This window comes from Hermetia illucens, chromosome 6 (genome assembly GCF_905115235.1).
Source record: "Hermetia illucens chromosome 6, iHerIll2.2.curated.20191125, whole genome shotgun sequence".
In the NCBI taxonomy this organism is placed as follows: domain Eukaryota; kingdom Metazoa; phylum Arthropoda; class Insecta; order Diptera; family Stratiomyidae; genus Hermetia; species Hermetia illucens.
The window spans coordinates 22,519,747-22,533,601 of NC_051854.1; the positions used below are offsets into that span (position 1 = coordinate 22,519,747).

Genomic DNA, 13,855 nt, shown 5'->3' on the forward strand with positions numbered 1-13,855 from the left:
GGGTACTTTGATGAACTGCTCAATGGCCAGAATATCGGCGAGTTGGAGGTCCCGCCAACTGAAGACGACGGAAAGATGCTGCCACCGCTAACCATGAAAGAAACAGTCGGTGCTATTCATCGGCTTTAAAATCGTAAGTCCCATTAATGCCATTAATGGAGCGAAGTGCATGGTGGTGTTGGGTCCGGGGGCTGGGACTACAACTTTGAGGTAATAGCTACGACGATGAAATTCGTGAACGGTGGTTAGCAGCCAGTGGAGCCTATTTCAGTTCACGAAAACTGTTTCGCTCCAAACGTCCCATGAAAGGATCAAAGGTCTTACTGTACAAGACAATGATTTTGCCAGTCCTTATGTATGATGATGATGATTTCGGATTTTAGCAAGAATAATTACGAACTCTTGGCCGCGTTCGAAAGAAGAATTCTCCGAAGAACTATTAGCCCTTACAGGGCGGACAGTTTCGGGGCCTACATAATGACGAAATCTATGACCAATGCCACAAACGTCCGGTCTTGGATCAAATCCGGCTCAATAAGCTGTGGTGGGCGAGTCCCTTCATCCATATGGGTAAGAAGATCCAGGCCGGAGAGTATGTAAGGGCGAGGAAAAGAAGACGGGAAAAACCCTGCCTCAGATAGAGGAATGGCATAAGCTAGGAGACCATACAGCTTTTAGGGATATAGGATCGGTAAACCTCGTCGCAAAACTAGAATTTTTGGAGATCCTTGCTAAAGCAGGCACAGACCGAATGCCGGTTGCTGCGCTTTAATGATTATGACGATTATTTTCACCCTTTGCTTCGTTTTATATCCACCCTAGCTTAATCAGGTTCGTTACTTCATTAAAGACATAGCTATTTATCTCTAAAATGAGAAGAAAAAGCGTTTCCGCGACGAGGTCATTAGAGTGCGCGGTCTGGCAACAGTTTTATATTTCCCGTTGCTGGTGATTCCAAAAGAGTCCGATATTTAGTGGTCGAAACAGCAGTAACGGAACATTTAAAGTAACATTCAGCAGGAAGTATGAAGCTGCGATAAGATTTTTACAGAAAACTGCACACAGCAGATAAGGATACTCAGTCCAGCGCCAATCATGTTGTTATGTACAGGATGTGAGGACAAAAATCTACTGCTCCTGTTGAAAATGGTAAAAACTACCGGTCCATGAGTTTCTCATATCTGTAGTTACCGGAGAAGAAGTATGAGGGATATGTGATGGCAATACGACTTCGAAGTTTGACGAAATTCCCAACAGGACTTTCACGCCAGTGGTTAAGACCAGACTTAATAAATTAATTAAAACTTGCAAGTTGGACAGGATAATTTCCCATCCAGTGGAAAGGGATTTATGCGTAACATGTTTATGGAGTGGTCTGCCTTCGACTGCATCTTAGAAATAAGAAGTAGACCGGTAGGGCCCCTATATCTGGGATTCTTATCGGCGGAATCCATGTGTCGCTTTGGACAAAAGTTTGATTTCTGAATTAATGTGAAAATATCCACTTACCTTTTCGCCTGCATTTATTTACCTAGAAGAGGAAAATACTGGAGATAATTTTACACGAAAACCATCCAAATATATTTTGCTTTACATACCACGAGGCATGAAGTGTCCGAAAAGATGACAGCTTCCCTTCCCAATACGATATTTTCACCAGAATTTCCACTAAAAACACTCCCGAATTCACAGCACTAACATTTCCACTTATTTAAACGAATTTCGGTACCAAATTCACTACAATATTTTCACGCATTTCCGAACAATTTTCCACCGCACCAAAGTCTTTCCACCAAACCGAACATGAACGTGCAAAGTGACTCTCTTAAGCCGAGATCTTGCTAGCATTGCTGCATCCAGCGCAGCAACATGTTGCCAGAGAAGCCAGTTACTCTTCGTACGATAGTAACCCGTTTTGAGCGCCGCCGCTAACATGTTTTTGATGCTGCGATGTGGAGTGAATGTTGCGCGATCTTCACCTGTGAAAACAACTAAACATGGAGAAGATCACCTGAAATCACCTGAAGACAGTGCCTAATGGTCGGTTGTCCGGAATAGTCACTTTCTTCGGTTGCAATTGGATTGCGTTAAATGTCGCGTTCTATGATCAAAGCGATTTCGAGCGTCTACTGAAAGTACGTGAATGGACGGTAGATGTGAAGTGCGAAAATCGCTCTTGTGTGGTCTGTCTTTGTGGATTATAGGAAGATTGAGAAGCTGGGGAATATCTTGTGTGAAAAGATTTTCGTGGATTTATAAAAGGCAATATATGTTTCGATAATTTTCCCACGTTTCTGGATGTTTTGGATGTGTTAATTGTGGTGTATGACGACAAGGTGTTCTTTCGTTTCGGAAGTGGTCGCGAGAACATGGTTGACTGTGCAGAATCTTAAGTGCCGCTGATTGATCAATACTAATCTAAATAAATTTCTGGGAATATAGCTAATTTGGTTTGCGAGTGAATACAATGTGAAGTGGTCGTGTTTTCCAAGAGTGACAGTCACTATTACCTTCAAAATCAAATCACACTCATCTTCCCTTGAAAGATTGTTCTATACAATTGGATTAGATATCAATTCAGAATGGATACCAAACTTGACTCCACTTCCAAACCAATTCTGAGCCCAACACGTTCACTCGATGAAGGTTTCGAAAGTGATCCCGATCGCATATCAACCGATTCAGAACAGTTAACGTCATCGTCCTCTGCAACAGCCACAGCAACAGTAGCGGCACCCCCAACATCAGCCTCAACGCAAGCCACAGTCGCGGCAGCTTCTCCGGTATCTTACGCCGCGGCGCCAGCCTTCGACTTATTGCAACGCACTGATCGTGATGGTGTACAACATACTCAAATTACACCGCGTCGCGGTCATCAGCAAAAACAGCACGACAGCCAACCAAATGGGCCAGCAAGTATAATATGCCTTCAAGGTAATCTAGAATCGGATATTCGACTAAAGGATAAAATGGTATCAATACCACGTGCCGGCAATGGTCAGAAATCGTCACCGTCCTTGCAGCGGCATCATCAGCAACCGGTCCAAGTAGAGCAGCGCAGTCAGCTGTATCAGCAGCACCAACCGAGGATAACGCAGCACTATCAGCAGAATCGGAGCGGACACAACCGAGGCTACCGGCGACTGAAGGCCAAAGCGCCCACTTCTCCGGCCATAAACGGTTCTACAACACAACATCCTTCCATAACTGGTCCTTCGAATTTGTCCAATCTTACTTCACCACTTCCACCCCCTGGCGGGCTTAGCAACTTGCACAGTCTGAGCACAACAATTCACCACCCTCCGCGGTCACATTCTGTCGATGCAATCCGTCATCGCGACCATCTTCATCACACCAACCCAACAATCAACAACAATAATCCGTTACTAATCCATGATTATGGTGGATTACGACCATCGACAACAATCAATAGCGCGGCATCAACTGATACACCACAAACCTCCTCGTCGTCTGCATCTAGTCCGTTAACAAATAAATATTTGAATTCTTCACGACAAAGCAATTTAACGGCAGAATTGAAGAATAATCGATTGATGGCATCCACAAATAGTCTGTACACATTCTATCCTGCCGAAGGTGATCTTCAGGTATGGCCGACACAGTATGGATACACGTACAAATCAAGTAGGAATTCATCACAATCACATCAGGCGCCTGTTTGCTGGACACAATCGATTCCGCGACAAACAAGACGGTAAGTCGTTGGAATGATAAGAGTGGATGTAATTAAGGATGTTATGGGTTGAAGGTGTCCTTTTTGAAGGGTATCGACCATCAGGTGATCTCAAGCGAGATTGTAGGGTATCTTTTAATGGGTAGGCAAGATATTATCTTTCGTCGGCGTTGAGTTGTCCCACGTTAACTAGGTTTCCTTTTTTAAGTGCGAAGCTTTCATTCTACAATGAACCTATGAGACTGCAACTGTTATCAGTGCCAACAACTCTTCTGAGTACATTATCTTTGGTATTACAGTAGTTTTACCTAAATTGTACAGATACCCCACTTGACAGATAATGGGCGTCATTCAATGCTCTTTGTTGAGATTTGGGAAAGATGTCTTGAAATCCTAACACCAAATGCTGCTTTTCTATTATGATTTTAGAAATATACTCATAATATCTTCTAGTTTTTGAAATTTTTGGTTATATAACCTGAATTTAATTTTTCAATGACTGCACCTCCTTTGGAATATTGAGCCATCGTTATGATGAGTACATTCTACCATACACACTTAATTTTTTGGCCAGGATTTTAGTGCAGATAATATCTTCATATCTTTATATCTTTTCCTGGTTCTGAGTGTTCTGAGGCCGACTATAAAAGACAATGAACGACGTCTTGCGGTAATAGAGACGAAGATGTTATATTGGACTAGTGGCGTCACATGTTTTGATCACATCCGAACTGAGGATATTCGCGATCGTTATATGGTTGCACCGATCGTCGAAAAGTTGGGAGAGAGGCGTCTTCGATGGTATGGTCACGCAATCCGCGCTAACGAGAATTCACTTGCCAAGATTGGTCTGAACAATGAAGTCGATGGTAAACGACCTAAAGGCAGGCCGAAAAAAACCGTGGCTTGATACGCTGGATGGGGATTAAAAAGCCTCGAGATTGCACCCAGATCAGCCATCTGATAGAGCCAAATGGCGAAACTGATCCCGACAAGCCGACCCCGCTTGTGAACGGGATAAAAGCTGAAGAGGTCCAATTAAAAATTAGAATTGAGTGGATATTAGATTCACGGTTACTTCCGCTGATTGAAATTGATCTTTAACTTCAGTTCAGCTGTTACCACCCCGTTGTCTTTGTGACAGTTCTTTTGACGGTGTAAGAATGTTGCTTTCCTTGAGGAGGTATCTGGGCAGAGATTTTACATCACAAGTTTGGTGATAGGATGCTGGGCAGGTAATGATGTGCAACTTCAACCAGAGCAAAAGTAAATATGTTTGGGCTGTCTAACCTCTCTCCCTAGGATGGTATTATTCAAATAGCGAGGTGGATTATTGCTTGCTTTTTATTAATTTGCAAAGACATACCAGACCAGACCAGCTTCGGAAAATACTAACCGATACCTTTCATTTGATACCCCACATGAATATATTTCGGGAAAAGAAAATTTACTTCCTCCATGTATGGAACCTCTCCCCCCTTAAATCCTACGTAGAATGATGTGACCCACATATGCGGGAGCGTTCACAGCCATCTTTTCACCAATTTTTTTATCAATCGCAATAACCGTTTCCGAGAAAAATGCGTGTGACAGACAGACAGACAGACAGACATCAATTTTAATAAGGTTTTTTTTACATAAAACCTTCAAGATCCGCTTGCTATCCTCCAAAAAAGGGATCACATGTATATACTTTGCTTTCAGGATGATGCTGCACGAATGCTAAATAAGCGGATCATACGTGGATCGCAAACCTACATAGTTATCATTATAAATGGTACCAATAACCCATATGAAATGTTGGTCGCCAGTAAGGGTGGTGCAATATATTTATATATTATACTTTTGCATCTTCGAAAACCTAACAAAAATCCTTTTGTGCTCTTGTTTTCATAGCTTTATAGCCATGGATACTAATGCGCGAACGTATGTATATCTGCTCCAGTTGTTTCTTGCATTGAGCTTTCCATTCTCTTCTGGATGGATGCCGCCAAAACCATCTACTGCAAGGATTTGGCGTTATTATTAGCACTTTTATATATTTTATTTTTATATTTTATATATGTGTGTATAGTTCCAAAAGTAAAGAAAAAATGCTTCCTTCTACTTCTGGGGGCACTTCATTTATTGTGAAACCATCGTTATTTGAGATATCAAAACTAGTTCATTACCTTTCACGGAAGATGGTAGTGCGCTTTCTTGGTTATATTTATATTAGCTGCCTAAGCCCTTGGCAACTAATTTGATATCCGTTATCAGAGAAAAACAATCCGTCCCATTGATCACCTCTCAAAAATGCTAAGCTGAGGATTACACTTGGATTCGAAAACAGTAGCGATCCCAATTTAAACAAACCGATCCCGAACGGGACGTGGACTAAATAAGAAGAAGTTGGTTAATAAGTTGCTAACCCCTTCTCGCTAAAAACCTACATCTCCGCGGAATACATCAGGTTGGAAAAATCATTTTGTTGTACCCTATAATGAGGCGTTCAGGACGGAAAAGTTTTTGGGAGGCTGGAATAAGCCCTTTGAGCTGCTAATTGCTATGTGCGGATTTTAGTTACTTAGTCGGACATAAAATCGTAAATGTTATCTCAGATGGAACAAGTGGAGCCATTTGTGGTATTTCTGATATTACACTTTGACTACAACCTCATAATAATCAATGGCCCGTCAGCTATTATTCGGTCTAAGCCTGATTCTATAAATAACTCCAAACTTTCCGGCTTTGTACCCAGGTCGACGAGTTTAGTTTAGTTTAATTAGGGAAGCAGCGGCTCTAAGCACTCAGGCCTTGGTTAGGTTCATTGTACTATCCCCGTAAATCGCCTATTTAATGGCTTCCCACTTCGACCCCCACCCCCCTTCCCACAGGCGTTCACAGGCTTTTGCAAATCTGAGAACATTCTCCAGAGGCAGAAAGCGAATAGATTCTTCATTGAATAAAAACCTCACCGAGTTATCTTCGGCTCAAATCTGAGGAGGCCGGACAGCTGCAAATGGAGTGCAGGGCCGTCTTTTCCTCCTCCTCACATTGGTTGCATATAGCCAGCACCACCACTCCAATGTTTTTTTTTCAATGTTTAAGGACCAGTATCCCGTAAAATCCCTACTAGGGTTCCCATGCCATGTCCCAGATTCTTTCACTAGGATTTTCGCCTGTCGTAAGTGTTCAAATTTCTCCACTCGGTGGCGTAAATCCTTGCAATTTCACCCTTCAAAATAGACTTAACAGTAGATGGCCGGATATGAAAAACTAATTCTAGCTATACCATTGTGGATTAAGAACCTTGGCGAGCCAGTGTGTCAGCCTCCTCATTATCAGTGATGTTTGGATGCCCTGGCACCCACATCAGTAATGTTTTCTTCAGCTGGCAGAGTTTCAGCAGCAACTGATAGCAAATCCACACCAATTGCTTTGATATGCCGTTGCTGTTTAGTGTTAATAATGCTGCCCGACTGTCGGAACAGATTCGAATAGTGCGTCCCCTCCATTTTTGCCCCAAAAATTCTTCTGCTACCAATAAAATGGCATATCTCTTTGCCTGGACTATGGTCGTCATTTTTCCGAGAGGTCAAGCCAATTGCATAATCGGATTACCCGAGAACACCCCTGCGCTCGATCGGTTTTCTATGACTGACCCATCGTTGAAGATTATTACATCTGTAACCTGAAAAGAATCATGGCCATTTATGGACCATTCTTCTCTTTTGGTGATTATAACCGAATATGTCTTAATAATAATAATAGTCGTTGCCACAGCAGTCCAATTAGATCAGGGCCTTGAAATGTGTTAGAGCACTTCATTCAAGACCGTAACGGTGCACTACAGGATTACAGTGCACTGTAGGAAGCAATGTGGTCAGCATTGCGCTCGCCCGAGATTATTACCCTGATTTGACTCAGGTACTCATTCACAGCTGAGTCGACTGGTATACGAAGTTAAATCGTGCTACAAATTCAACTGACACCAGTGAGATTTGAACCGCTACCTTCCGTACGATAGCCTTGTGCTCTAACCACTCAGGTATCCGGACAGAATATGGCTTCTCAAAGACGAATCTAAAACAATACGATCAGCCAGCATCAGAGCCACCAGATATTTATCAAGGAATTTCTAAATGGACGCATGACCGCATGATTGGCCGCTTTTCCACGTTCCAAAAGTATCGAATATACACATATAAGTCGTTGTCTGCTTTGCGTTTCTCTTCCAAATGAATGAGGGGTAGATTTATGATAGCTTCGAATACTGCAGTCGGCATAGTACTCGTTGCTCCAGCAATACTTTGGCAACCGAGCCTGCGGTCACCAGAAGATGCATGCAAGCATCAAAATAGGTTTTATTATGGATGTATACATTCCAAGGATCCGTTTTGGTGCAACTTCCTAGGTCTTACCTATCACAATCCTACAGCACTGTTTATACAAGCTGAATTTCCGCCCCTGCTAAAGTAGGTAGCGTATAGCTGCCTCACTTCACGTTCCTAGTGAACATAACTAATTCAATTATCGAAGCCTTCAGCGTGAGTGCATTGCGAAGATACTAACTGGGAATTTCATGCAGAGTTACATTCGAACGGTCACATACTGTACCCACAAACTTGCCCATAATTATTATGCAAATCCTCTATTCCTTTTAATTAATGCGTTTTTATTTTTAGAACACAGTGAATGATTGTCACGGTTACAATTTGAGTCTTTGGCTACTCAGTAGCAATATTTAATAAGTTTCCAAATTCAGAAAGTTTCTGTTTTACAATAATACCCAACATACGAAACTCCTACAGTAGAGTCGAGTAGGTGATGTATGTAATATCACAAAAATTATATCACTTTAAAGGATAAAACCATATTACCATCACCAAAAGTAACTCAAAGATCACAACCTTACTTAACAACAAAACATAAACACATAATAGAATAGTAAAAATGATACTATTACTCTTCAGAAACGTAACGTTTTGTAATGTCTGTGCCGCAGTGATATCACACCACAAAACATCACCATCCGCCACCGTCCTTCTTAATGGCGGTGGCAGTTTTCGAGTAAAATCTGCCCATAAAACTATTGTCAAATATCTTGAATTGAAGAAGGGAACAATTTGTTCTTGAAATATTAGTGTTTGCAAAATAAGAGAAATGTTTGATAATGTCGACTACCGAGTGAAATATATATTACAGGTGATATAATATTTGTGATATTGTCCATATTTTTAACACGCAGTGACCAAAAACTGACGTTTCAAAAACAAAAGACGTACATAACGTATGCATCTCCTTCCTGCTAAATGAAGATTTTGTTTAAAAATTGATCACAAATGAAAAGTGAACTGGAGTAGAAATATATAATATTGCTTAAACTGCTATTGCAGTCGAGAACCTGTAAGCTGGGATCGGAGCCAATCTTCAATGTGAAACGGATGGGAGCTTGATATCACTGCATTAGCAGAAATTCTTCTAAAGTTTAGTTTAGCTGAATTTCATTTTGTACCTCGCGTCGAAAACCGTGATGTTAAGCCGACATAAACGGTCACAGAATATAGAAAACTTCTGTTGCGTTAATGACAAGAACTATAATTTGCTTACCGACCGACGAGCCGCGACGGATAGATGGCGAAATATTTCGAGCAGATTTCACCTGAAGAATTAGTTTATCCACCACTTCCACAAGCATTGCCATTGGACTCTCATACTTCGGGTGAACTCCCGTTGTATGTGAGTACAGCTCGGTTGTTTGCGGTTGGCCCCCTTAGTGGGAGTTTCATGGTGGTTGTGGTTGTGCTCACGCGAGAAGAGACTTTCGGGCCTCGGCGGTGTTGCGTTTCAACACGGATGCCGTACTCTTTAGTTCGGTAGAGATTTAGGTAATTCTTACATCCACCAGTATGAATGCTAAGCCATGCACTCGGTATAGACCGGCACCGTTGTTGCTTTTCTCAGCATATTCCAAAAGTCTAATTAGGACGATCAGACCTGAGTTTACACGGGGACTCATCTGAAGTGGCAATAGGTCAGGACACCTTGCCAGTTACCATGGGAACCAGGATTGCCCATGAATTCACATACTTCGGGAGAATTCTAGTTGTTCCCGCAGACACCTTTGGGCCTCGGTAGAGATTTAGACAGGCCTTGCATCCATCAGTATGAATGCTGAGCCATGCACTCAGTGTAGACTGGTATCATCATGGGATGCGTAACTGTCAGTATAACCGAGGTCAAGGAGACAATAAAACAAATGAAATTGGGGAAGACAAGAGGACCTGATGACACCGATTCTGAGAAGGAACACAAAGAGCTGCGACTAAATACTGCGGCTCACTGAATTGTTTAATCGAGTCACTGAGGACGCTAGAACACCATCTAACTGGCAAGAAAGTACCATAGTTCTAATCTGAAAAGAGAGATAATAGAGCACAATGTTCAAATTACTATCCGATCCGTTTCCTGTCTCATCCCATGAATATTCTTGAAAACAATCTCGACAATCATATTCGCAAAATCGTGAATCAAGCCACGATTGGAGAAATACGGCAAGAAGCATCACCCTCTTTACATTGCATTTCTAGATCTAGAGAATGCGTTTGACCGTGCGCACTCATCAGATATACTCCACGAAAACATCTAGTGTCAGAAAAACTTGTATGTTGGGTTCCTCAAATTAAAGCTAGAAGTGTGGTGGATGTATCAAAACCACTTCGTGTCTCTGTCGGTGTTCATCAAGGAAGTGCCCTCTCACCATTCCTCATTGTTCTTGTTGCTGCCACTGTCACACCGGGCATCCAATATCCAGCATCCTAAACACTGCTTCATGCAGATGTCCACAAATGAAATTATCATTTTATGCAACATGGTCTCAGACCGAACCTGAATAAAACTGAATTATTGACGACAGATCCCTATGAAACAATAGAGAACTGCGTTATGAAATTGTTTCACGCATTAGTGCAACCTGGATGACAGTCCACAACCGCGTTCTTCGTGATACAGGTATCAATGAACGTCTCAAATCTAAAATTTACCGTAATACCGCCTGTCCTGTCGCCCTCTATGGTTCTGAGTGTTGGTTGACTATCAAATACAATAGACGGTGTCTTGCGGTAATGGAGACCAAGATGTTGCGTTGAACTAGTGGCGGACCAATCGTGGAGGAATTGTAAGAAGGCGTGTTCGATGGTATGGTCATGTAGTTCCTGCTGATAAGTATTCACTCGCCAAGATTAGTCTCAACATCGAAGCAGTAACCGACCAAAAGACCAGTCGAAATAATGGTGGCATACACTTGATTTAGTGATTTAGTGACCTCGTGTAGTGTAGTTGCAGCATTTCCTTGTGGGACTGACGACAATTTTGAAATATTTTAAAAAATCGTTCGTTTCATTGAAACACAATCAAAAAGTTCGTCGCTACAAACCACAGTACAAGAAATTCAAACAAGTCAGGAAGCCAAAAGCTGGACACTTCGGATATGAAAGGTTCTACTGAGATTTAGTCTTAGTCTTATAATTTGGACTGAAGCGACAGTTATGAACTGTTGTAACTTTAGTAGTAATAGTGCGATCAAACTTCAGACTTGCTAGGATCATGCTTTAAATTAAAGCCTAGACCACTGCGGTATAGGCAGTCAATAGATATTTTTATGGAGGGTATTTCGGAGCCAAGGCACAGTATAGTTGCAGCGTCATTGATTGCAGCTTAATTTTTTGAGATGTTTCGGTTCAATAGGTTCTGAGAATGGGTCTGTGTAAGAAATGTCCACTTTTCAGCCACCCCCCCCCCCCCCCTTTCTGCATAAGATGCCAGAATTAGGGCCCACTGTGAAAAGTACAAGTAATCAAGACCCTTCATTTGATACCCTATATGACTGTATTCGGTGAAAAAATGTTGCCCCTTCTTTGCGTGCATGGAAATCGGCCCCCGCCCCTTAAATTACACGTAGTGCGATGAAACTCACTGCATCCGTGGGTGTTCTCAATTTCCTCCTTCCTACCAAATCGGGTGCCAATCAGTATAACAGTTTCTGAAAAATATAACAGACGGACAATAAGCCGAATTTAATAAAATTTTGTTTAATACACAACTTTAAAAGTGGCTCGAGAGTGCTGGTCTGGAGTTACGGTTGTATCCTTCGAGACTGAAAACATGAATTTGCTCATTATGTAACCTTTCTAGACAAAAGAGGAAATCTGGAAACACAATAGGTGGAGAGGGTGCAAGGTACCATCTCGAACACAACTGACGTAACAAAGAATAAATAGCTTCAGATATATTTATTATGTATGGATTTACCTAATGTCTGGGACTTTTTGGGAAGAAATCTATAAGAATCATGTCATCTATATGTATCATTTAAGTAAAATAATAGAATCGAAGATAAAAGTTTTATGCAAGTATTGTGTAAATCAACATTTTGAATATCAATTAAATGAAAAGCCATACGCTCGGTTTTCCCGTCCAAATTGGTTACATCCTTGGAATTAATTTTGTTAATATTTACCAAAACTTACTAAACTTACTACTTTCAAAAAACAAATTATGATGTTAAATCCTACAATTTTTCTAGTCTATTTTTAAACTAATCCAAGAATATAAGATTCCCCATCCAAATATCTGGGATTTTCCATTCCCTTAAAAATAATTGGTCTGTTGACGTCCCAAGTGTTTTCAATTTTAATTCGCATTAAGTAAATTACATAGCAGGACACATGATGATCAAGCGATAACACACATTATCCCATTATCCATAATTTAGATATTTCATTTGCTCTCAGAACGCAATAGCAATCAAAACGACAAAAATTAAGATCTACCTATAATTGCTTTTTTAGAATTTTGAGAACCATTCAAAGCAAATAGCGCGATTACCCAGCTTCTGCAAAGGTAGAACAATTCCTACATCCACTAGGCCCAGAATATTTTGTTTGGATCGTAAACTGCGCCATAAAATGCTGACGCTTACGTAACAGGTACCACTGGAGCAAAAAAAATCCCAGAGGAAAGCTATAAGCGTCCATAATACTTTTATAATTATTTTTATATTCCATTCGGTCTGTTCTGCGCTTGCGAAACTCACAATAAAGATAAGTGAAGTTTCTTAATTTGAAACTATCTTTTATTTTCTATCTTTGTTTACTTGAATAGATAAATAAATTTGAAATGGACATGAATTAGGTTTTAGGTGGTATCGTCTTCATTGAATTTTAATTTAATGTTGTGTCATGGGAGTAAGCCCGTCTTTTGTAATTAATTTTCAACGAAGCATTCTCCTCCCCCATTGTCGCAGTCAACAATTTTGAATTTCTATTAGTTTTGGGCGGGATAACTTGGATGGCTTGTGCTATTGTAATTTGCGAATGGTTATTGTTTTCTTCATGTGAAAGATGTGCGAAAATGATAAAATCGTTCTTTTATATCTTTCACTTTTTGCATAACTGAACTCTCATTGGAAATAGCACTTCGGGATTACATACCATGTTTAGGAGCTGTTTCCAATGAATGGTTGGGATAGTAGCAGAATAATTTGTCAAGTTTTTGTATGCTATCTGCAACAAAATTGGTGAAAAGGATGCATCCAAATAGGTAAGCCATTGAGCTGTTCGTCACCATTGATAAATAGCTTCTCAAATCATTAAAAGACTTTCGATTCTCTACAAGTTCCTTAATTACAACTAGACAGGGAGGAGTAAGTGAGCTTGCCTTTCATGAAGATAGCTATTTTTTGTCAAATAGCAGAAGTGCATTCTATCACAAAAGTATTGTAGATTTAAAGTGCTCACGCTGATTATATGGTGGGCAATATTCCCTTGAGGGAACATAGCGCGTCCACCATGCACCTTGGCTCTTTCCAGGTCTTCTAGACACTCCACCTCTACTGTCTGGCACAATGTATTAGGTTGTTGCACATGAAATGGCCGATTTGGTACTAAAATTTGAAGCGACTGTAAAACTTACAAAAATTTATTTAATTAATCAAAATAGGTGCCAGTCGATTCAAAATACTTCTCCCAGCGAGATACAAGAGCATCTATGCTTCTTTTGTAGAAGTCCAATTTTCGGATGTTGACAAACTCGTCAAATTGTTTTTCCGCCAAAAAATGATCCAAATGCTTAAAAAAGTGGTAGTCGGTTGGTGAAAGGTCCGGTGAATATGGTGGATGA

General features: G+C 40.9%; 1 protein-coding gene across 1 annotated transcript in view; it reads left to right on the forward strand.

The window, feature by feature from the left end:
• Window positions 1–2,006: 2,006 nt before the first annotated feature.
• The window catches only part of LOC119658823 (putative protein TPRXL), a 221,102-nt gene continuing 209,253 nt past the window's right edge, over window positions 2,007–13,855 (forward strand). Inside the window, exon 1 of the mRNA XM_038066555.1 lies at window positions 2,007–3,715. Within this exon, the coding sequence (XP_037922483.1) occupies window positions 2,583–3,715 (1,133 nt within the window). The 5' untranslated portion in view covers window positions 2,007–2,582. The remainder of the gene's footprint in view (window positions 3,716–13,855) is intronic.